Raw genomic sequence first — 25783 nt, 5'->3', positions numbered from 1 at the left:
ATTCCATCGGAACTTCCCAACCAAAACTGGGCCAGACAGAAGGAACACCATGGGAGGGGCCTTAGGGGGGAGTGCTGTCATGACCCTCACCCAAAACCCCCTCTGGCAAACCCATTGGCCAGGTGGAGTCAGAACTCAGGCCATTAAAGCCCAGCATCCTCTTCAAAAGCCCTCATGGGGCCAGTCCTGGCACCTATGGCGCCAGGCTCATACACCATGAAAAACAATGTGCTTGGGAACTACTTTATTGTATTGTCAGCCAACATGGAGGCATCCACATAGCTTGGTTCCTAGGAACCAAGCTATGCGGTCTAGTGTTTTGGGTGTGGTAGCCTAGGGACTACTTTACCTGGACTATTTTGTTGGGGCTATTTAAACCACACCCAAACAAGACAACACGCTTCACGTTACTTTGCAGCTTACAACGTGACGCTCACCGTGTCCAGCTATTTCTTCGAACTTCGGAGAAGCAGAACCTGCAAGGAGACAAAAAGAACATCATTAGCAGCAGCATCTTACCTTCAGTCTTCATCTTTAAACACTCGCAGCTACTGAGAACAGCTTCCTCGAATCTGCACGCTTCCCGGACAGAACGACCTGAAAGAGGAAGATAGAGGCAACATTAAAGAAAGCAGTAGAGACATTTACAAATTACAAACTGCTCAAAAGGCTTACCTGGCTAGTCGCCTCTCGGCTGGCACCACTCCGGACATTCCACTCACGCTGAAGAACACTGGGACCTACAAGGAAGGAAAACGCAGGTTAGCAAAGGCAAGACTTCGTAACGCTGCGCATAGCGCTTACTTACCGCATCATAGCGCTCTTAATGACCGGCTGGGTGGCGTCCCTGTGGATACCAGGTGAGCGTAACAATGCGTCAATCTTCAACCATGTAATATGGCAGGGCAGTAATTCTATTACTGGCACTTATTTCATTACTAGCACTTTTTTGACTGCACTTACATACTCATAATGAGGCCCTTTGTGTTAACGCACAATAGTTATGTACAGAAACTATGATAACGTCCAATTCTTTCTTTTCAATTACTGTATTTTAGCTTGAATTTACAAGTGAAATGTAGAATTGCAAGTAGCTATGATAAAATATAACTTTCTTTCTTACCTCTTTTTTCTCATTTCAGATTCGCCAGTCTGGAACAGTGGCAGGCACTTCCAAAATGCTGTGGTATAAAAATAAGAAATGGATAAGTCTTTTCTTATTCCTAATAGTTTTTTTAACACTTTCCCTGTACTCCATGAACTATTACTGGGTAAAAAGACAACACCAACATCTGATCCTTGAGTATTTTGAGATTGGCGCCATTAATATTTCAGTTAAAGCAATCACGCCATTAAAGGACAGCAATATCTTCATCATTGCACCGTACCGAGATCACAGAGAAGGAAGCTATATACGTGCTATTGCGATCCTGCAGAAAGATGTTAAAGAGCTCTATTGCTCTTTTCGCTGTGAAACCAACAGGCACGTTTACGTAATCAAAGCCGTTATAGACATGCACGCTGATCGTTTTGATTTCCCTTATGTCACAACAGATGTTATTTGTGCAGAGCCAAATAACTGTAATCCAAAAAATATCGTATTCCATTCGTCCCAAAACGCCAATATTGATGAGCTTCCTGTATTTGAAATACAAAACGCTGTGGCATTGACAAGCTTTTCTGCAGAATTCACTGTGTGCATTTCCGCTATGTTTGGAAACTATGACAATGTCTTGCAGTTCGCCCAGACCATTGAGATGTATAAACTGCTTGGGGCACAGAGGGTCACCATATATAAGAATGGCTGCAGCCCTTTGATAGAAAGACTACTGGCATATTATATTGCAGAAGGAACGGTGGAGGTGATACCCTGGCCGATTGAGGAGTACCTGAGGCCAGCAAATGCTTGGCACCACTCTATGGATCCTAAGGACATTGGCTACTATGGGCAGCTGGTAACCTTGAATGACTGTATCTATCGGAATATGTATCGAAGCAAGTATGTCATACTCAATGACCAGGATGAAATAATTGTGCCATTCAAACACCAGGATTGGAAAAGTATGATGGACAGCCTGCAGAAACAGTACCCAAATGTCGGGGCATTTCTTTTTGAGAACCACATATTTCCCAAAGAAGTGTTCACCCTTAGTGATGCGTTTAAAACGTCGAATTGGGAGGGCGTGCCTGGCGTGGACATACTGAAGCATATCCATAGGGAGCCCGATAGGAAGGACTACTTCAATGCCCGAAAAATTATCCTCAATCCTAGGAAGGTCATTCAGACATCAGTTCACTCCATTCTTAAGGCCTACGGGGAAAGCCTATACGTTAAAAATGATGTTGCGCTAGTGTACCACTGCAGGGGCCCCCTCCAAGCTGCTCTGCCACGGGAATCCCTGATTAGAGATGCCACAATCTGGAAGTACAGCCTTCCACTGATTGAAAAAGTCAACGCGGTGTTGGAAAGGAATATGTTCTTGAATAGGACAGCAGACACCTGAAGGCTATTTATTCTCCTTTTCATCAAAAGTTTTCAATAGTTGTGTCTTCAAAGACTAGGGGTCCGCTTGGACCGGTTACTTAATGGATGCAGAGGACATGGTGAATGAGCTTCAAGGACTTAAAAGGCAGTCTATTTTCTGCAAATGGTTCATTTCTTTTGCCCATTAAGGAAAAACCTGTAGGAGCAAAGTACATATTTTGCTGTGTACACTTATCCTGTTAAAATAATATATGGATCATTTTAAAAACAAGGGAATCGGTTTAAAAGGGGAGACATTTAAGTTTGTCTTGTATATTTAAGAGAATGTCCAATTTGTTCATGTTATTTTAAGAAAAGGTATTTGCCTAATTTATAGTAATTATTGTTTTGTTGATTTAACAAAATGTGTTGCTGAAGCCCATTACATGTGTTATCCAGGCAATGTTAATTCCAGAGTAACATATGTGAAACCTAAGGGAAACCTGACATTTGAGGAGTTCATCGAAAAACTGTTATTCTGCAATTAAGCCTTTCTTTTTGTCTTTTTCACTGGGAATAATGACACAAGTCTTCCAGCATTTCCCCCACTCCTTTCCGAAAAGAAAATATGTACCCTCTGGTATAAACCATGCTTTTAAAATGGCCTCAAATGAACGGTTAATGTGCAAAAATCAAAAATGTACTACTGGCAAGCAAGGGGATGGTTATCTTCTATTAGGAATTGACGGGGCCACATGCAGGAGGAGATGTGGTATGAACTGCACAGGTGGCAAAGATGATACCGCTCTCTGGCTTTGATGAGAAACGTCCCTACCATATGCATGTATTTAGAGTTGTGATAAGAGTGAGATACAGTTCTAGTTTGAGGCGTCACGCCAAGAATCTGCAGATTGTATCCTCATCAGAAAGTAAAGAATGCATGTCACGAAGGAACAAAATACTTACCTGTAACTGTTGTTCTCCAGCATGGGTCAGGCATCGATTCACATGCACATGAATATTCCCCGTCGTCCGGCTTGGAATCCTCTGTAAATAAAAAAATCAGTTTCAGTTTCGTTTCTGAACTGTCTTTCTTAGTAGTAACCAATCACTGGTCTCTGGGTCATACTGCCCCCAGCCAATGACTGCCCTCTCCCTAAGCCCCTCCCCTGGCAGCCATCCTCAGATTTGGTAGCACGTAAAGTGGCAGTAGGACCAAGTGAAGAGCCGCAGAGGGGTAGGAGGGAGGGTTCGCATGTGAATCCATGCCAGACCCATGCTGGAGAACAACAGTTACAGGTAAGTAACGTGTTCCTTCTCCAGCATGGAGTCTGGCATGGATTCACATGCTCATGAATACAAGAATACATAGCAGTACACACATGGGCAACCACGGGAGGTGGCAAGGCTCAACATTAAGCATTTCATCAACTCAACATTAAGCATCTCTTACCTTCTCACCAGGCCCACCTTCTGGAGTCCCGGTGGACGCAGTAGAATCTCGTGAAGGTGTGCGTCGACATCCACATAGCAGCCCTGCAGATGTCCAGCAGGGGCACACCATATAGGAACGCCGTGGTAGCAGCGATCGCTCTGGTCGAATGGGCTCTCGGACGGCCGGGCAACGGTCAGTTTGCCAACCGGTGACAGTGCATGATGCAGCCGGAGAGCCATCTGGAAATGGAAGCCTTCGAGAGGGCCTTCCCTTGGTTCACAGGTCCAAAGTTCACAAACGGCTGTGATGTCTTCTGAAAACTCTTTGTGCGGTCCACGTAGAACTTCAGCACTCTACCTACATCCAGCGAGTGCAAAGTCCTCTCGGCAGGCGACGAAGGCGACGGGAAGAAAACAGGTAGCACCAAGGGCTTGTTGAGATGGAAGTCCGACGGCACCTTGGGCATGAAGGAGGGGTGCGTCCTCAGCACCATCCTCGTCTCGTAGAAAGTCAGGTATGGGGGTTTACAGGAGAGGGCCTGGATCTCTCCCACTCGTCGTGCGGAGGTGATTGCCACAAGAAACGCTGTTTTCCACGACAGGAACTTCAACGGTGCGGAATGCAGAGGCTCGAATGGCGGCCCCATGAGCCTGGTCAGCACCACGTTGAGCTCCCACGCCGGGCCGGAGCCTTCACCGGCGGGAACGATCGGAACAGTCCCTTCATGAACTCCTTCCCCAGGCGATGGGACCACAGAGATGAACACCCCGAAGTTCTGGTGTAGCGGGAGATAGCCGCCAGATGTATTTTGATGGAGGCATGGGCCAGCCCCGGCCTGGCCAACGACAATAAGTACGGCAGCACTTGAAGGGCCGTAATCTGCAGAGGGTTAATCTTCTGTGCGCCGCACCCGACAGAAAACGTCTTCCACTTATGTCCTTAGCACTTGAGAGTAGAGGACGCCCTGGCCTTTGCAAGCACCTCCTTGCAGTCCGCCGGGATATCGTACCCTCCAAACTCTAGTGCTGCAGGAGCCAGGCCTGCAAGTTCAGCGAACCTGGGTCGTGATGGAGGATTGCGCCTCCTTCTCTGGCGAGAGATCCGCATCCATCGGCAGCTTGACTGGGGAGACGCTGACAAGTCCAGAAGGTCCGGGAACCAGATCTGTCTCCGCCACACAGGTGCGACGAGGATCATCCTGCACCGGGACCTCGAGTTGGTTGATGAGTCGCAGCAACAACGGCAACGGCGGGAACGCATACAGGAACAGGCCGTCCCAGGGGAATGAGAAGGCATCGCCCATGCTCCCCGGCTGGGGAAACCTGCTGGCAAACCTCCGGCCCTTGGTGTTCGCCGTCGTCGCGAATAGGTCGATCTGGGGACTGCCCCATCGTTGGAATAGCTGATCCACTTGATCCTGCCGCAGCTCCCACTCGTGGCACTAGCACAGCTCCCTGCTGAGCGAGTCTGCGATGGTGTTCTTTATTCCTGCTAGGTGGAAGGGCACCAGAAACATCCCCAAGGCGACGGCCCAGTGCCACAGATCCTGGGCCTCCTTGCATAGGGCTGGGGATCTGGTGCCTCCCTGCTTCCAGATGTAGAACATCGTGGTGGTGTTGTCGGTGAAGATCCTCACCACCTTCCCCGTGAGGGATGGTAGGAACGACCTGAGAGCCCAGGACACGGCTCGGAGCTCCAGGATGTTGATATGTAGTGACCTCTCCTCCAGGAGCCAAAGGCCTCTTGAGTTGAGATCTCCGGTGTGCGCTCTCCACCCCTCCAGGGAGGCATCCGTCGTCACCGTCTCCTGATGTGTCAGGGTCTGGAAGTCCGCACCCGCCGCCAGATGCGTGCGGGTGCCCCACCACCGGATCGCTTGGCGGAAGGTCTCGTTGAGCGGGATCCTGTCTTCGAAGCTGCCCGCCGCTTGCATCCACCGGGGGTCGAGGAACTCTTGCAGTGGCCGCAACCGCAGTCTGCACAGGCGCACTAGGTAGATGCACGAGGACATCATGCCGAGAAGGGACTTGATGGACCTCACCCTGGCCACCTCGGTGGCAAACAGACGCTGCACCTTGCCCATGATGGCCTTGGTCCTTTCCTCCGACCGGGAGGCCAGTCGCGCTACTGTGTGGAGCTTGGCTCCCAGAAACAGTGCAACCTACGACGGAACTAGGTGGGATTTGGTGAAGTTGATGGAGAAACCCATATCCGTGAGCAGTTGGACGGTCTTCGCTGTGTGCCCGACGGCTAGTTCTCTTGTCTTTGCTCAGATGAGCCAATCGTCCAGGTAGGGGTAGACGTGGATCCCCTGCAGGCGCAGCTGCGCCGCCACTGGTGCTAGGCACTTTGTGAATACCCTGGGCGCCGACTTCAATCCGAAGGGAAGGGCCTTGAATTGGTAGTGCCGTCCTTGGACTACGAATCTGAGAAACTTTCGATGTCCTTTTAGAATGGGGATGTGAAAGTAGGCATCCTCCAAGTCCAGGGACGATAGGAAGTCGCCCTCCTCCAGCTGCCCCAGCACGTGCTGGAGGGTGGCCATCCGGAACGTCTGGGCCTTGATGTACTTGTTTAAACGTCGAAGGTCCAGGATGGGTCGCCAACCGCCGGTCTTCTTTCTTACGAGGAAGTACTGTGAGTACACTCCGGAGCCCCGGAGCTTATTTGGGACGAGCTCGATGGCTCCCTTCTTCAGCATCGCCCTTACTTCCAGCAGCAGTTGAGGGATGTGGTTTTCCTTCCTGGCCACGGGTGGGATGCGGGGGCACTTCTTTAGAGACTCGAGAGTGTGCCCACAGTCCAGGGCATCCAGCACCCATCGGTCGGTGGAGATGTACTCCCACACGCTGAAGAACTTCGCCAGCCGGCCACCCACCAGGGTGCTCAGGTGGGGGCCCGATGCTACGGCCGGTTCAGTCCTGCTTGGCAGTGGCCTTGCCGCCTTGGCGACGACAAGATCCTCCTGACTTGCCGCGTTCTCTGTAAGCCTCCTGCGATGAGGAGCGGGCCGCCTGGCGGTACATCGAGGAGCCACCGCCGAATCCTTTGGAGGCACCTTGCTTGCATCCAGAGTTCTGAAAGGGCGGCTGTCGTTGCTGCAAAACCCCCAAGGCCCGGGCCGTCTCCGTGTCGGCCTTGATGGCCTGCAGCGACTCGTCCACAGTTTTGCCAAATAGGTTGTTCCCATTGAAGGGCATGTCCAAAACTCTGGTTTGCACATCCTGCCGGAAATCGGTTGCCTTAAGACAACCACGCCGTCAAAGACAAACACTGTTGCCCAACTGACAGAAACCGGTGTCAGCAATGTCCGTGGCCACCGTTATGGCGTGGTCCGACGCCACCTCGCCTTCCTGCAGGATCTCCAGGGCCTCCGCCCTCTTATCGTCCGGGAGGAAGTCCAGCAGAGGGGCTTATCTTATACCAAAGCTCCCTGTCGTAGCGGGCCACAATAGCTAGGGCGTTGGCCACCTTAATCGTCGTCGGAGATGACCCGTCGCCCCATGGCATCCAGTTTCTTCCCCTCACCGTCTGGGGGGAGGTTGAAGTCGAAGCCGTAGCCCCTGCCGCCTTCTTCTTGTCCGCCGTCGAGATGACCGAATCCGGGGTTCGGCTGCGCCCTAAGGCACAGAGGGGCGCAATTCGGGACCCGGTACTTCTTCTGGTACCGGTCTCTTGGCAGGGGTCGTGGACGGGTTCTTCAGGAACAACAGCCCCTCGTCCCAAATGTCGTCAAGTAACGGGACCGAGAGGACCGTCTTCCTTTTGGCCTCACGCCGTTGATAGAGGAAACCTTCATTCTTCTTTTCTTCGGGGCATAGCTCAAAGAGCTCGGATGCCCTGGCAATCATGGCGTGAAAGGAGCCAATTTCATCAGGGGGGGAGGCCCGGGGAGGTGGTGATGGAAGGCCCATCCCATCGACATCCGTCCTCGTAATGTCCGTCTCTGTTCCTGTGTCATCCTTAGGATCAGGGGAAGGAGATGAAGGCTGCGAGGGCCACGAAGGCTGGAAGGGCGGGAGTGGATGAACTCTCCTGCGCTTGTTTAGAGGGCTCCCTGACGGTCCAGGTTCCGCTGGATCGTCCATTGGAGGTAAGGGCGACCTCGTCCTTATCTTCGTACATAAGGACTGGATCGCCATCAAGATGGCCCCCGAGTTGTCCTGAGGCTCGGGTACCGGTCGTGACGGTTGAGGAGTGGAATCCTCTGCCTCCAAAGGAACCTCGTCGGCTCCACCGTCGCTCTCTTCGTCCGCCTCGTTGGGATCCCTCCCGTGGGACCCGACCTCCTCAAACTTCTTGTTGAGGATCTTCACGACTCCAGCCAGTTCCTCTTCAGAGGCTGAATCCGTGTCTGTGATGGCCAGCACCCCCCCCTCTCTTTTTCCACCGGGGTTCTCACAGGGGTCTTATCGATGGGCTGAAAAGAGGATTCCCTCCACGGTGGCATGGAAACTTTGGGCCCCGAGGTCGCCTCCACTGGGGTAGCCTCCACAGGCTTCACCAGGGCCGCCACGACTCCCTCGATAAGACTCCTTCACGACTTTTGGCACGCTTGAGGCCTTCACCTTGGGGGAGGGTCACCGCCTCGCTCCCCCTCAGCTGCTTCCATCGGGATCGACTGGGGCTTCTCCAGAAGCTTACCCGGGTTCTCCGACTTTCTCTTCCCCGAGCCAGAGCGTTGGCTCGTGGTTGATGGCGTCGGTGAAAGTGCGCCCTGCCTTGCAGCCGAGGAGCCCGACCGTTCGGCACTCCCGGTGCCCGCAGACTCGCAGTGCTTAGCCTTCTGTTGGGCCCCCATCTCCGGAGCGCCCTCAAAGGACTTAGAAGACGGCTCAGACCTCTTCTTCTTCTCACCTACCGCTGGGCTCTTCCCTTGCAGCCAGTTGGTGAGGCGGATCCGCCGATCCCTCATGGTCCGCTCCGACATGTTCTTGCAAAACGCACAGTCCTTCTCCATGTGCGTTTTGTCTTCGTGAAGGCAGTAGAGGCATCTAGAATGCTCGGCCTCCTTGAACACATTCTGCAATCCGCATCCAGGGCAGTTCCTGAACAGCTTGGATCCGGGCATCGAGCTTCCTTTGTCCTGGGCCATGTCCACGGTAGGCCTCGAGGTCTTCTGGAATCCTCTAAGAAGCGTAACTCGACGAAAACTTCGCCCTTGAGGGGCGTAGAAAATTCCGAAACGGGTCACCGTTGATCGGAAGTAGAAATAGTGGAGCTTGAGGCTCGATTGACCGAAAACATGAGATTAAACTCCTTGAAAAAACGCAATAAAAGCTCGAGAGCTGTAGCACGAGGACTCCCAACACTTGAACGTGCAGTAAAAATCTGAGGATGGCTGCCAGGGGAGGGGCTTAGGGAGAGGGCAGTCATTGGCATGACCCAGAGACCATTGATTGGTTACTACTAAGAAAGACAGTTCAGAAACGAAACTGAAACTGATTTTTGTCTTTACCAAGGATTCCCAGCCTGACGACAGGGAATATTCATGAGCATGTGAATCCATGCCTGACCCCATGCTGGAGAAGCTTGTTACCATCACACACATACTATATCTATATTAGCTATCGACTGTGGAAATGCTAACAGAGCAGCAACCAAGGAAACATATACATGTTTGTATGTATTTGAAAGACAAGTTCGGAAGGAGTTAAGGCTGCACGTGTGTGAACAAAGCGCGTGTAGAGTGCCAAGGGGTTCTTATTGGACAATTGATACCTACAGTATAGGAGAATGGCTGGACCGTGTACATGTTGAAGAAACTTAATGTGAAATGTCAGTGGTAGGCATGTTTAAATTCTCTCAACTTTACTTGGAGAATGTTTGCAGGAAAATGTATACTTTCGTGTATATGTGCATTCTGTTAAAATATTCCTGCTACCTTAAGAAAAATGTGCACAAACATTGCATATGGCGTGTTGCTAAAAGTAATCTGAAGAAAGTCTGCAACCCATGGATGAAAACAGTGTGAGTGAGGAAAAGGGATTGTTATATTGTGTCAGCAATCGCCCATTTATAACAAAATACACATGAATAATGCCCTACTTTTGAACGAATGGTCTACGATAAGACTTGAGGAATCACATTGTCATGTTTTTATCAAGCTTTTAATGCAGGTTGAATGCTGGATTCCTCCCGTTTCTAAGCACTTTAATAATAACTGTCCTTATTACCCAATTTAATGGCAATAAATGTATTTACAGCAAAAATATGGCCTGAGTCAGCGGCTCTACAGGATTCGAACTTGTGCCCTGCAGGCTGACCACCAATGCCAGGTGAGTGCCTAACGTTTGGAGCTATGCTGCTGGCCGAAATGAGCACAAACAACCATATTCTAGGTGGTCAAATTGGTCAGTCAGTGGACGAGTTGTAGTCAGTCGCGTGAGCATCACCTTTTGAATGATGTCCAATGTGTGAACATATTGGATGGATCAGGCAAGAGACCAAACCAAAGAACTGCTTTCCTACAAATACAGCCAATATATGAGTAAAAATAAACGAAAGGAATATTTGTTTTTAAAATGATTGCAGGAATTAAAAGCTAAAGAGGGATGCGGTGGGTGTAATGGGGGATAGATTGACAAAATGGCCCATAACGATTGGACCATATGACAGAAAGGTTGTTTAGATTGGCTGTGAGAATTTATGTATTACACAGAATAGGTATCTTCCCACATTGAAATAATAGAGCATAGAAAGGTTCACCTTATTTTCCCAGCAGGATGACTTCCCAGCGATCTCATTTATGGCCTATGCACGACACAGTATGCAAAAAAAGGAGTGTTTCGTTAAACATTGTTTATCACCCATTAAACGACACAAGACGTGATGTGCATTCCATTATGGGATTTACACTATAATTATGGTATTTATATACTGAGCACAGACCTTGCTTCGAGAAGCAACAGAGCGCTTTACAGAAGTATACAACAATACAGAGGTATACAACATTCTGATGCTTGTGAATCTGCCTAGAATCACATGCTCTGCATATAGTCCGACATCTAGTAGTAATCACGGAGTATTGCATGTTGTCGTTTGAGGATCGAAAGGGGGACGTCGACATGGGCGTGTTTGTAACAATCCCTAACGAGACTTGTAGTGTACCCAAAATCCCTTGTGCGTTAAGGTCTGTCAGATTGTTTTTTTCTGCCCTGCTAGCTGGTCGCCCTTTGCGGAGCTCATACATAGCAAAGTTATAACTTCATTATCCATGACCGTTGGTCATTTAATCTTCGACCTATCATCATCATCGACGACTACTTCTGGACCCTATGCCGAAGAGGCCTACGGATTTCGGCGACTGGTGCTTTGGTCGACACAGCGTCGACAGCGTGGCCTCGCCCCTCCGGCCAGGCCTATACAGCAGGGAGAGTGGGGCACCAGGGTTTGATTCTTTTTAGAATGCATTTCCTTTTACCCTCTCTTTTCCCTTCTGGTCTTGCTGTTACCTTTTTACCTCAACTATGGAGAGGACTCCATTTAGGTTTTGCCCGTCCTGCAGCGGCAAATACCCGTGGAAGGACACTCACCTAAAGCAAGTGTCTGCCTCGTGATCACGACGAGTGATCGTGCAAGTCTGGCCAACTTTTTGGTCCGAAGATTTTAAAAGATTAGCAGACGAAGCAGTGGGCAGCCAACGCCATGCAGGCCGAGAGTAGTTCGCCCGTCGGCACAGGCGCCTCGAGTGACGAGGAGTCAAGCAGCAGCCATGGCTCCGATGCGGAGACCACTGACGCTCCCGCGGAACCATTAGTATCTCAAGTGTCCATCCCTGGTCCCGACAGGCAGGCCACCGGTGCTGATAAGGGAAAACAACATACCGGCAACGAGGGCACACCCGCACCATAAAAGGAAAAGCACAGAGCCCCACGAGCTCCCTCGACGGATACATCAAGGAAGCAACAGACACCAACGGGTCCGTTGAAAGCTTTGACGACGCCCACCGATCCTCATGCTTGGCCGCCCTCCCTGCATCCGTCGCCACGGCATGCGTCCGGGCATTCCACCCATAAGGGCGTCCCTACCAAACAACACAAGAGCGCTGACGCGCCTCCAAGGAGCGCATCAGCCACAAGGGTTTCGGTGGCACCGCAAACCTCGACAATGCCTACAGGCACGTCGAAAACACTCCCTGATCCACCGGAGCTACGCGAGAGTCTCACGGCCATTGTTTTGGCGGCAAATAAATCTAGACACGTCCAAACGTCGAGAGGAGTATTCAGAAAGGTCACAGCCCCTCTCTAAGACTGTGGCTGATAATTCCCGACCTCCTAAGGACTCCTGTCCTCCAGGAGAGCCCGTCCCCACTCGAGATACCTCTGGTTCATACCTATGGACCAGCCATAGGTTTGAGGCTTACATGGACACACTTTCAAAGTTTGCTGACATCTCAGAGAAATGTATTACCCCAAAAAGACCTTTGGAGGGGGATTCCTGCCCTACTCTTTCTAAAGTACAAAAACTTTCCAGTCTATGTCCCTAGGAAGAAGTTTTATAATTCTTAGAACCTGTAGAAGTCTATGAGGACCCCTATTGTCAGGAAAAAAATCCTTTTGAGGAGACACCAGACCATTGCCAAGACTGGGGTCAAGAACAGCCGGTAGAGGAAGCACCATGGCTTTCCCCCACTACAACTCCTGATCCAGACGTCCTTTGTCTAGACTCTCCATCCTCACCTCCTCAGAGGCAAGCCTCACCCATTCACGATCAAATGGCGTTTTACGCAACCCTAAAGAGGGCTGCAGAACATTTTTAAATTGTCACACAAGAGGCAGTATAGGACACAGACTTTGTGGAAGACATCCTGAAAGAGAGGCAAGTCAGGCAATCCCACTGCTTAACTCTATCACGAAGCGCCTTGCACCCTCCTTCTTGTCCCCATCTTTGACAAGAGCGGTCAACCTTCGAATAGAAAAGCTTTTTCACCCCTCCCCTTCTGACCCGCTATATATCCGGGTCCATGCCACTCCAGATTCCCTGGTAGTCAGGACTACCAGGAAGAGAGCCAGAGTGCCATTGATTACCAGAGAGGCACCACCCAAGATGGGCTGTAAAAAGTTGTACGCCCTAGGAAAGTGCATCACTACGTCAGTGGCACATTCCACTAGAATTGCCAATGACACTACACTGCTGGCAAGTTATAGTGATGTACAATGAAAACTTACTTCAGGAGGGCCTCCAAGAAGTCCAGGAAGTGGTACAACCACGACTGCTGGCGGTTATCTCGCAAGGGAGACAGGTCAACCAAAATATTCTGAAGAACACCTTGGATGCAGCTGGCCCAGGGTACCCTTCTCAAGAGGCACGCCTGGCCCAAAAATTCAGGCCTAAAACACAGGCCTCCTTTATATACAAACAAGTGGAGGAGACTAGTTTGTTTGGGAAGGCAGTAGACGATGCCTTACAAAAAGCAAAGAAGGAGCATGAGACTCTTAAGTCTCTGAATCAAATTACAGCAAGACCCTATCAACGGCGAGCAGGTAACTCTCGCCTTTCCTTTCGGGGGCAATCCTTCTCACATTCCCCCCACAACCAGTATGCGACAGGGAGTGCACCATGGTCCTCCAGACAGGGCTCAACTGCCACAGGTCAATACCAACAAAGGGGTCAGCAAAGAGGCAAAGGCAGGGGTAGGAACTCCACACCAAGAGGCTCCCCGGCCTCCGCTCAAAAATGACTCACCAGTCCGGGACGCCACCCATGCCTCCCCGGTCAGGGAACGATCAACATCTTTTCTTCATGCATGGGAGGGGGTCACTTCAGACCAGTGGGTGCCCAAGATCGTCGCCCACGGTTATTTTATCAAGTTGCACCGGCCACCTGGATACCATCCAACATTCAGATGCCTATCGCCAGCACACTTGAAAATTCTGCTAGAAGAGGTGGAGATCATTCAAGAAAAGGGAGACATAGAAGTCGTATTTATTCAGTGTACTTCCTTGTACCCCAAAAAGGATCTCACCATGCGCCCTCTGTTAGACTTGCGCCCAGCTAACAAGTTTGTCAAGCCACAAAAGTTCAGAATGACAACATTGCAGGAAGTAATCCCACTGCTAGCACAGGCAGATTACATGGCAACATTGGACATGAAAGATGCATACTTTCATATTTCAATGTTGCCAGCGCACAGAAAGTACCTAGGGTTGATGATAGAGGACAAGCACTATCAATTCAAGGTCCTCCCGAGCCCCAAGGGTGTTTACAAAGGTATTGCCGGTAGTAGCGGTTCACCTGCGCAGACAGTCCGTCCCAGTCCATATTTACCTCGACGACTGGCAAATAACAGGGGATTTGTATGGAACATGCCTATCGAATACCCAGAAGACAGAATACCCAGAAGACAGTAGATCTGCTTTTCAGTCTGGGATTCTCGATCAACGAGAAAAAGTCCAGCCTAGACCCCAGTCAGGTCAAGCAGTTTCTGGGGGCTCTAATTCGGACCAAAGACAGCCTCCTCTTTCCCTCCAGCGAGACGGTTCAAAACATGCTGTTTCAAATCCCTCACTATGTAGCCAGCCACGAAGTGACTGTACACAAAGCCATGCGACTGTTAGGGATGCAGCCTCCTGCATTTATCTAGTTCCACACGCACGTTTGCACATGAGCAGATGCAAACGTGGCTCTCCAGTCAATGGTGTCAGGCCAGCGGACAATGGGATGATCTAGTGATTGTCTCGGCAGCGCTCGTTCTCTCTCTGCAATGGTGGTTGAGGGAAAACCTCTTTGCGAGGAAGACTTTCACCACCCCCGCAGTAGAAGCCACTGTCACCATGGACACATCTATCACATGGTGGGGGCCTCACCTCTTTCATCACACAGCGCACAGCGTTTGGTGCCCAGCAGTAGCATCCAAACACATAAACCTGTTGGAATTCCTAGCAGTGTTCAAAGCACTGAAGGCTTTGCAGACACACCTACAGGGAAGGACAGTACTGGTCCAGATAGACTGCACCACAGCCATTGTAAAGACCGGAGGGGGGTCTGCACTTCCGCTCTCTATATGGTAGAAGGGAGGCACAGAGACCCCTGCCAAGATTCTCTATTATTGGTAGACGTAGTCGAGCAATCAAGGCCTAGCTTCTCAGGAGGTGATGCGAGCTGGTTCTTAAGTACAGTGTAGTCCCCAAGCACCCACAAAGGAATGTCCACACGGTACAACAGAGTCTTTATATAATTAATATTCAAGGTCATATATACGATCCCAATAACTCACTTTGTACTCTGAAAATCAACAATGGCAAATATGTACAATTCTAAAGTGGTACCACTAATGTTATTAGATCTCATTGAAGTGCATACGGTCAGAATGACACACAGATCAAAATAAAGAGGAAACCAGCAGTAGAGAGAGGAAGGAAAGCAAGATGGTTGAGCAATAGGCAGAATACTGGTAAATAGCGTTAAACACAGTTATGTGTGGAGATCCCCCCACCTGGCCAACCTGTAGAAGAGAGATACAAGCCCAGTCCATATATTGTTCACAGTAGACTTTCCAATAGTTCTGCAACCCCAAAGTACCTGGCGTTGTAGCGTTGCTCGTTGGGGAATCGACGGCCCTTCTTGAGTGTCTTCCCTTTCAGGCAGGAGTCACGGGTCGAACGTCCGACGGAGAACTGGTCGAGCTACGACGGTGAAGTGGCCACGTTGTCCCTAGCAGTGCTTGTTGACGGGAAAGCGTAAACGTCCTGCCAGGAAGAGGCGTGCGGGGCACCTCAGCGTCGATAGTTCTGGACTGCAAAGAGTTGAAGAACTGTGGCCCAGCAAGGGCGTCGAGTCGTCGGCGTCTCTGTGGTCTTTGGGTGGAGGGAAACCCACCGGTGGATGCTCCTAGGCGTGTCGACGGTCAGGCCTTCTCCAGGTGGATACAGCAGCGACGATGCGCACAAGAGCGTCCTTGGATCAATGAAGTTCTAAGGCAACGGGAGCACAGCGGCTCCAGTCAGCGACGGCGGTTGTCAACAGTGGCGGACACCAGTCCGGACGCTTCTACTTGGAGTTCCGCAGCAATCCCTGTATGGGCAGCCTATCGAAGGTCTGTCTACCAGGGAGCTTAGGCAAAGATCAGCTGTGCACGATGGTCCCTCGTAGCCCGGGAAGAGGGCGCCTTACCAGGTCCTCTCTGGGTCAGTTCTTGAAGCACAGCAGCTTTCAGATTGCAAAGGAGAGCAACAGCAATTCTTCTCGTCCAGCAAGGTTTCAAGATCAAGTTCAGTTACTCCAGTTACTCGTCGTAGTGGACTTCAGCTTCTGAACACAATTCCTAGCAGTGAGAGGTCCCCAGATATACTGTTGATCTCCCATTCATTCCGCTGGGTCACACTCAAGCATCCAATCACGACTACGTTCATTCATGCAGGCAGGCAGCCAATCAGGTACACAAGGCATTCAGGCCATTCACTTCTCTCCAGACACTCAAAACAAGTTATGTGTATTGGGACAAGTACCGAGCCATTCAACACTCCAAGCTGCATTCATACCGGTTTCAGGCAGGGCTGTCTCAACCATTGTGTCAACGGCCAGATACTAGACAGCCACAACATAGAATGTATATTTGTCACACACTCCATTCACCCAGGTCCCACCCACAGGCGTACCCACAACATACAGTCGTTGAGAAGGCTCCAGCCAGTCTGGTCGGCACTTCCCCACACTACCATATATGGAACTTCCACCCAACAGCCAGTCAGGGGGAAGGGACAGAGGCAGGGCTTCCCAGGACTTCGGGAAGATCAAGGTAACAGCTGATGGAAGGCAAGAGGCATGGGGGCCATTTTGTCTCCATCTGGAATCTATCGATTCCAATGACAGGGCCTGGGCATCCCAAAATGGAGGACGCTCAGGCCACCAGTCATTTAAGCACGGAGCTGCCACCAGCCCGTACCCTGCTCTGTGGGTCACCCACAGGTGCCCAAAAACATACACTAGGGGCGCAGGGTTGCACCCCTACCCATGGGTGCCATAAGGGTATCCCAGGGGTCTGTTCACCAAACCAAAAGAGAGAGAGCTGCACTGCCAGGAGTCCCACATGAACTCCTGCGTGGAAAACGCAACAGAACACACGATAAAAAGCAGTAAAGGACAAGGATACGGAGGCCCTGTCCCTCCGATGCATTTCCAGCATCACAGCCATGTATTACCTGAACAAACAGGGGGGCACGCACTCTCCTGGGCTATCCAAACTGTCTCAAAAATTATGAAAGATGTTCATCCTATCTCAACACGTTCCAGGGGAACTCAATCTCCTGGCAGACGTGCTCAGCAGAGACTTCCCAGTATCCACAGAGTACGAATGGCGATTACACGGAGTCATTGTCTCCAGCGTCTTCGCAGACTGGGGGGCTTCCCAGACATCGACCTGTTTGTAACTCTAGAGAACACTCAATGCCCAGATTATGCCTCCAGGTACCCGCAGAACCGCTCCTAGGGGAACAGACTCTGGATAACATGGTCAGCACATACTTAAAGAAGCGCGAAAACCAAACGCTGCTACTCCAGCAAATGGAAACGCTTTGTGATCTGGTGCGGTACTAAAAGCATCAATCCTATTGAATGCTCACCAAAACATATGGTCCTGTACCTAATTCACTTGCTAGATTCAGGCTTGGGTTTCAGTTCCTTAAAAGTTCACTTTGCTGCCCTTAAGTCTTACACCACGTCTCATAAGAGGGTTTTGTGGTGGAAAATTCCAGTCTTCAAGGCTTTCATGGAGAGGGTTAAAATACTTCATCCCTCAATCTCCAACCCAGCTCCCGGATGGGAACTAAATGTGGAATTAACATGGCTAATGGGATCTCAATTTGAACCTATGCATAACGCAAGCCTTAAAGCTCTCATTTACAAAACCGCCTTCCTGGTGGCAGTCACTTCAATAAGAAGAGTTCGTGAACTGCAGGCTCTTTCAGTCCTAGAACCATTTTTCACGATTCACAAATAAAAGGTGGTCCTGAGCACTCACCCACGGTTTGCACCAAAATTTATTTCAAAGTTCCATGTCAACCAATCAATAGAACTACCCACTTCTTTTCAGAACCCAACTAACGTGCCGGAAATAAGTCTCCACACGCATGATGCGAGGAGAGCAGTCATCTACTATCTAGAAAACACAAGACCACTTCGACAAACCGGTTTTTCGTTTCAAGTGGCAGCTGGTAGAGAAGGGGATCCTGTCTCTAAATCAGCGATTTCAAAGTGAATCGTAAACTGCATCACACTGTTACACTCTTGCTAAGCGAAATCTGCCCTTCAAGCACACTCTACTCTGGGTACTGGGGCTTCCACAGCATTCACTGCAAATGTTCCTCTTGAGTCCATTTGGTAAGCAGCAACTTGTAGTTCTGTACACACCTTTACAAAAAACTACTGCCTGGATACACACCCTAGGTATGATTCTCAGATGGGACAAGCAGTACTAAGAAATCTCTTTACTACGGTTTCTTCACGTCCCACTACCATTTCTGGGTACTGCTCGCTAGTCTGTGCACAGAATGTGATTCTAAGCAGATTCACAAGCATCAGAAGACATGCACTACTTACCGTAATAGCATTTCTGATTATTGTATCTGCTAAGTAATGCATGTCATACAGATGCATAATGGAGCGCTTTTCAGAGATAACACAGAACAGATAAAACAGCTGGAGGTACAGCTGGTTGGTGGGGTGGCATCTAGCGAGTCAGGTGGTGTGAGGGGCGACGTGATGGCCTACATGTTGAGGAAGAGAGATTCTATGAAGAGGTGGGTCTTGAGTTCTTTTTCTGAATTGTACCAGCGTGGGGGTGAGTCTGGTGCTGAGAGAGAGGAGGTTCCATAGTCTTGAGGGGTAGGCAAAGAAGCTTGTTTTCTTTCCCTTTTACAGCAGCGGATTTCAAGTCTGCACGTGTCCTGGCTTCTGCTGGTGTTCTGTCCACCGAGAATGCTGAGTTTCTCCATGAGGTATCTGGGTGACTTGAGGATGACTGCCTTATAGATAATGCAGCAAGACTTGAAGTTGATTCATGTGTGCAGTGGAATCCAGTGAAGGTCGATGAGGGCAGGGGTGATGTGGTCGTATCTGCGTACACCCTTGATGAGGCGTGCAGCCGCATGTAGGACACTTCTAAGGGGCACAAGGGAGGATGACAGGAGACCTTCAAGGAGTGCATTGCCCCCATCCAGGTGGGATAAGAAAAGTGCTTCAATGGCGGATTTAAAAAGGTGTGCGAGGGAGGAAGGGCTTGATTTTCCACAGGAGGGGAAGCTTATACAAAGCTGTATCTGTTTTCCTAGCTATGTGTGTCTTGAAGAAGAGAGCTGTATGTTGATGTGGAACCCAAGGGATTTGGCGCAGGAGGTGAGCTCAGGTGTAAAGCCCTAAAGAGTTCATGGTTGATAGCCAGGTTTGTATGTCTGGGTGTTCGGTGTTGTTGGTGAGGAGTAGTAATTCGGTATTGGAGTGGTTGAGCTTCAAGAATGCACTGGACATCCAAGACTGGGTCGGCGAAAGGCAGGTTTTGAGCCTATGGATGTCCTTGATGGAGTTCATCTTGAGTTACAGCTCTGTGGCATATTGGTGAATGTGGATGTTGTGGGTAGCCAGGAGGGCTCTCAGCGGCTCCATGTATAGATTGAAGATCACTTGGGAGAGGATGGAACCCTGCGGGACTCCACAGGTGGCTGGTAGCATTGGCGATCTAGAGGAGTCTATCTTAACAAACTGCTGGCGGTTGGCGAGGTACGACTTGAACCAGTGTAGGACAAGGTTGCTGATCGCCATACGCAGATGTAGGGTGACGGCAATATATGAAGAGTTGGGGACATCGATCACACTACTACTTGAAGAAATGTCTGATTAAATACTTAAAAAACGAAATAGCTGTCCCTTAAGTTCTCCCTGACTGTATACTATAAGTTGTGCTCTAAACACCTTTAACCGAACGCACTTCGGAACAGTGAGCAACCACCTCTTCAGAAGTCCTTTACAAAAAGAATCCCCTCTCTTCTCAAAGGCACCTATTTCTAAAAGTTAGCATTGCATCTCTTCAGCATTAACAGGTGCTGTGTTAATGATGCAGGGAGGCCTTTATTTAACCAAGTATATTTTTCCCCAGAGCTAACCACCTATTGAAAATTCCAATTCATTTTTTTGTATTAGGAAAAATGAATTTCTTTCCACTGTAATGGAATTCATTTTTTTGCTTTGTTCAAATCCATCTCCCTTTATTTAATTTCCCTTGTGATTGTTGTACCCAGTGACACTACTGCCCAAGAAACGCTTATCCCTATTTTCAATATTGAAAATATTACTAATCATGAGTGTAGTGTTGAGTGGGTTTGGGAGGTTCATAGCTGTATTCCACTAGAAACGTGTAAGCAAACTGCTACATGCATCTGGGGTCAGAGGGTGGCACTGGGGGGTTATCCTGCGTATGGTATGAAAGGGAATGGGAATCCAGATTGGAGGGGGTGGGGGTGTTTTTCAGCCAGCCAACCTTTGTCCATGAGGCCTTTGAGGGTACTTCTAGCTATCTGGTGTGTATTTGCAGGCTCTGGTGACACTGTGGTGAAGGACTTCTGTACAATACTTCCCGAGTACTGTGTAATTTGACTTAGCAATAACTGTAATTCATCAGTCTCCACTGGTTCTATGTTATTACGACAGACGTTTTTTCGAGAGGGTTTTGACAGAAAGTTTTTTTTCTGAAAAACCTGACATTTTAAAATAAATGTTGGGGGGGTAACACCACACCCACCTATTAATTTAACATTATTCCCTACCTCTTAATTACCATTAACCACTACCCCATATATTTTTGGATGGGTTTTTCAGAAAAACAAATTCAGTAAAAAAACACATCGAAAAAAAGACTGTCGATGTGACAACGTTGTGCAGCTCACCAAATATTTCAGCCCCTATGCTTCCTGAAACCACTATTTTGGGAGTAGTGGAAAGGCGTGGAATGAGGTAGTAAAATGAAATAGGCTCCTCACACAGTGCCCTCCCTTCATCTCAAAGCCATCCCCTGCACATCCACGTCTATCCAAACCCTATTGGGACCTTGTCAGTGCTTTACTGACTTCCTGTCAATTTCCATCAATTCACAAATAAATTCTTGATCAAGCACATTTCTATACCCCAACACGCATCTGCAAAGGGCAATGGTCAGTCAATTGCAAGTTTATATCAAAGACAACCGCCTCCTTGACATTTTAGAAATGGGTTCAAACCAGAAAAGGAACTCAGTTGGTGTTGATTTCACACTTTGGCGACCAGTGCCCAGATGTTGACAAGAGCTTGCACTAAGCACTGCCCCAGGTAAACCTTTTAACTCTTTAATATGGTGGACTGCACCATTATTCTTCCCTGGCTTTCGCAAGTAGCAAAGCATCCTTTTTTGAGTCTTCAATCAATTAACCTTCCACTAAGAACAGGTTTCCATTATGTCCCTGAAAGGTCCCATCCACACTGCAAAGCTTACAGCCGTTTCTGGTGGCTCCATCTGTTTCTAACCTGCCCTTACGCCATCAACAATGCAATGGGTGCCAATTGAATTAAAATAAACCAAGCTCATGCAAAATTCTTCTGAACCATCTTTAAAGAAATAACGAAAGTGGCACTGCATAGCCTCCAGTGACCACCCACAACTTCTACAAACAATAAGCTTGGCTTCTTCCTGGAAAGCCAATGAAGGATTGTTCAACTAAAACCAGGTTGTTTACCATAGTAATACTCGTGAATGCAGCTCTTTCATAATTTAAACATAAAGGTTTACAGCACCTGTGCTCTTAATCTTGTACCGGACTGCCTATCCAAACAGCATTTTCTTTTGATTCTCCAAATCTGCTTGCCAACCCACCCCCCAGCAGCATCTTTAAAATGCTTCTGCAAGGCTTCTCTGTCATCTCAAATACAGAGACTATCATTTCAGTGCTATGTAATCTACACTGGTTAACAGTGACACGAAGACACGATAATGTGTATGACTACTAGTCTATGTCCCTGATGATCCACCCTACCTTCCAGATCACTGGATCCTTTGCGATCACAGTCCTTTCACACAATAAATCCGGCTCTTGAGGCCTCCCCTTTGAACTTTACCATTTGGAAAAACGAGATACTCCCAGGCAGGTCCAGATGTTAACGACATGCAGGGTCGGAGGGGCTGGGTATCCTATTTTGGGACACTTTTTGGTCCAGTTTAGCGCGGGAGGGAGTCTTGGGGAGTCTTGGGAGTCTTGGGGCGTAACACTGTTTTTCTGTGAAAGAGGTTGTGAAAGCAATTGGGGCTCAGTCACGTAATCGAGCCCCTGGTCCGGATGCTATTCCGGCTGACCTCTTCTTGGAAGAAATTGACCTGTGGGCTCCAGTGTTGACCCTGGCCTTTAACGCCTGTATGAATTCAGGGCATTACCCCCCTTCTTGGAAGTCGATGACTATTTTCCCCATTTTTAAAAAGGGAGACGCAACCTTGCCTGCATCGTATCATCCTATATCTCTTTTGGACACATCATTCAACATTTTTGTCGGGTTTTGCTGGGACACATTGAAAGTTGGCTCACAGAGGGGGCGATCTTGACTGATATCCAGTTTGGTTTTCGCCCCGGTTTAGGAACATTGGAACAAGCATTGAATCTGTACCTCCTGGTGTCTAGTTTTGTTCTTTGAAGGGGTAAGGTGGTTTACCTCGCCTTTATGGACCTGAGCACAGCCTTCAACAAAGTCGATCGGTCGAAATTATGGGCTGTGCTTAAGTCCATGGGTTGTCCTGAGGCTATCTGTGTTTTGCGGGAGATACACACAGAAAATAGAGCCAATGTCCGGACCTGGGGGAAGGTGTATTGAGTATTTTAATATAGGGCTGGGGGTTCGGCAGGGGTGTCTGCTTGCCCCCATACTCTTTACCCTGTACATAAATGGTTTACTGCAGGCCCTGTTGAACACTGGTGCAGATGTTTTGAGTATGGGGAGGTAGGCCTTTTCCGGCATTAGCATATGCCGATGATACAGTGCTCATGGCCAGTACCCCCAGGGCTCTACAAATCTTGGTTGATGCTTATGCTTCCTTGATGACTGGATTGGGTCTCAAGATTAACACTGTTAAATCAGCAGTGATGGGCTGTAATGGGGGAAGGAAGCTCATCAAGATGCGCCCCATAGTTTGTTGTGGGGGAAGTTATTCCTAGGGTAGCTTGTCGGGCAGTGCTCATATGAAAAAGCAGTCCCTGAAAATGAGGCAACATTTGGAGGGTTTATCTTGCTTTTTAGCAAGATGTAAGGGACAGCACATGCAATCAGTTTATACCACACAAATTAAGGCAGCTACTCAATACGGAGGAGCACTGTGGGTCTATTGCAAGCCTGGTGATTTACAGGTTAAGGAAAACCGGTTCTTCAAAAATCTTTTGGGGCTCCCAGGTTCTTCATCCTGTGCCTCGGTCCATAGAGAACTGGGGGTGGCTTTTTGGGAGGATGATCGGGTAGGCTATGCCACGAGTAAGCTATGGTTGAGACTTTGAGGGAACAAGAACGCAACTTTATGCCATTTTATTTTAAGAAACATGCTGAACGGGGACAGGTGGGCCAAAATACCTTGGCTGAGGATGGTTGTACCTGTGTGATGTTCCTTATCGGTTTCCTCCTGATGCAGTGGCATTGCCGCTAGAAGTAAGAACATTTAAGGATGCAGTGACCCAAGGGATTGAGGCAAAACGTGCCTTGGCTGAACAGGCGTCCTATGCTGATAGTTATCAGAGGCTCATAAGCAGGATTCCTAATCTACAACCATATCTTGTCTGGGCTGGGAAAAAACATCACCAATGGCTTATTACGAGGGCAAGATTTGATTTCTTATTGTTGGAGGGAAATACAGTGAAATGGCCAGATGACCCTAGTTGCCCTCTGTGGCCTGCTCCCAAAGAGAATCTGAGTCACTTTATTTTATTTTGCCCAGGCTATCGGGAGATTAGAAAACAGACAATATTGCAGATTCTACAATGTACGGATTTACGGCAGTAGAGACCCGCTCTGATGTTCTTTTTGACGGCAGGAACGTCATGGGCCCTTTTGTCCTACTTGAAGGCTGCCATGTATTGAAGAAAGGGGGTTTTACGGGGATAGGATGCTGTATTTTATAAACTGGTTAATGTGTGGTTTTACTGTTTACCTTTCGAGTTTTATGAATATGTTTCGGTGAGTGATTGATTGAGTATGTACATTTTGTTAATGTTTTTATACTATGTCATGTGTCTATTTGATGGATGTTTTTCTTATCCAAATAAACTAATCATGATGATACTCCCAGTTACCAGCTGAAGACCTGGCTGCATTCTTGAGTTAGCCGCACACATTATCTAGATATATACCAGTGACCAGAGTCCATAGCAGTGGTGAGTGCTCTAAAATAAAAATGCATACATACATGAATAGAGCTTAGCTCAAGAGTTTTAATAGAAATGTACAAATCTGTGTCTCAGAACTACCAGCAACAAACCTTTGAGATAAGCCTTTTTCCTAACCGATCACATAGAAGGGCCAGGATGTCTCATTCCGCCTGGGTGAACTGTAACTTACGCATTACCTGGGTTCTCCCAGTATTTTAAGGACTATTGACTAGTAGACTGACAAATGGAGCTTTTAAAGCCGAATTATAATTGTTTTTAGTTTAAAAGCTAAAGTAAATGTGTTCCATCCCTACTACCTTATATTCAAGCAAATGAGAGACTAAAATATCCATCATCAAATTGTAATGGAATTGAATATCTGTGTTATTTGTTCTCATACAATGTGTGTCCACTGGACAAGAATTCTAATTGGAATCACTCACCCAAAAGTTGTGTGCACCATCTGAGGAGCAGGTTCAAATTCTGTCCAGGCTGACTCAGCCTTTCATCCACCTGGAGTCGATCAACTGAGTGCCATTATAATGTGTAATAACACCAACTAACACAGCACGTAGAAGCAGGAGGAATTCGGCATGAAGCACTACATATAAATGTAATACTGTTGTTGTATGCCGACTTCCACTCTGTTGCATGTATTTGTACATGATGGGGTCAGCCTGCTTCACGTACCATCTAATCTCCTGCATGTTGTGCTTCGTAAATCCCAAGCGGTCTTAGTTGCCTATTTGCTACAATGCGCTTTTCACATTCCCGATGCTGGATCGCTTTTGATAATCTCCCTCTTTATTTTATATTCCAGGTATTTGGATTGTGGCCTTATTACTTTCCTCAATATTGCACTCTAAAAGTGTAAATGCTGCAAATATATACATGAAAATAAAAGATTCAAATGGTGTGAAAAATCATTTCATTAATTAGTAAATGTGTTGGTCAGCACAATCCATGACTTGGCTGCATTGTGTATGTATTGTGGCTAATGTGGTGAGAAGGCTGTACAGGAACAAAGAAGTAAAAATAGGAAAGTTGATATTTTGAGAAAGACAAACTATCTGACTGATATGGCACAATTAGAAATACAGGCAATGGCCCAGTATTTCCTGCAAGAAAGAGTTTCCAGAAGGTGACATAAGTGTTCATTTTGTGGATGGAATGCTTCTATTTTGTTAACCGGCACTTAACACACCTGGGTTGACCCTTTTGTCTTGCTGGTATCACAGAAGAACAAGTAACTCACGCCTGGTACTGCTCCTCCCACGTATTCCTCATCTTTGATGTATTTCCATCCAGTGTCAGCTGCTTCGGAAAATAAATTCACAGCAGAGTGTGCCATGCGTCGTCGGTCTTGTGGCCCTCTGCGGCCTTCGTCCGCTCTAGAGTATGACGTTGATGTTGGTATATATAGCACGCACTGCGCCCGTTGCCTCAGTTCTTCATTTTTCCCTCTCGTATGCACAGTTGTCTCTAGGGCCACGAGATGACCATACGTTGGAAGAGACGAATGTG

General features: G+C 48.4%; 1 protein-coding gene across 9 annotated transcripts in view; it reads left to right on the top strand.

Moving 5' to 3' along the window:
- The window catches only part of LOC138471647 (uncharacterized), a 341135-nt gene extending 315953 nt beyond the window's left edge, over positions 1-25182 (top strand). For all 9 annotated transcript variants that reach the window (XM_069609364.1, XM_069609361.1, XM_069609362.1 and 6 more), the window contains one exon: positions 1143-25182. In XM_069609364.1, the coding sequence (XP_069465465.1) occupies positions 1143-2504 (1362 nt within the window). In that variant the 3' untranslated portion in view covers positions 2505-25182. The remainder of the gene's footprint in view (positions 1-1142) is intronic.
- Positions 25183-25783: the final 601 nt, after the last annotated feature.

This window comes from Ambystoma mexicanum, chromosome 8 (assembly GCF_040938575.1).
Source record: "Ambystoma mexicanum isolate Mex_15411 chromosome 8, UKY_AmexF1_1, whole genome shotgun sequence".
NCBI classification, from domain to species: domain Eukaryota; kingdom Metazoa; phylum Chordata; class Amphibia; order Caudata; family Ambystomatidae; genus Ambystoma; species Ambystoma mexicanum.
The sequence above is the reverse complement of the archived record's forward strand: the minus strand, read 5'-3'. Positions and strand labels throughout refer to the sequence as shown.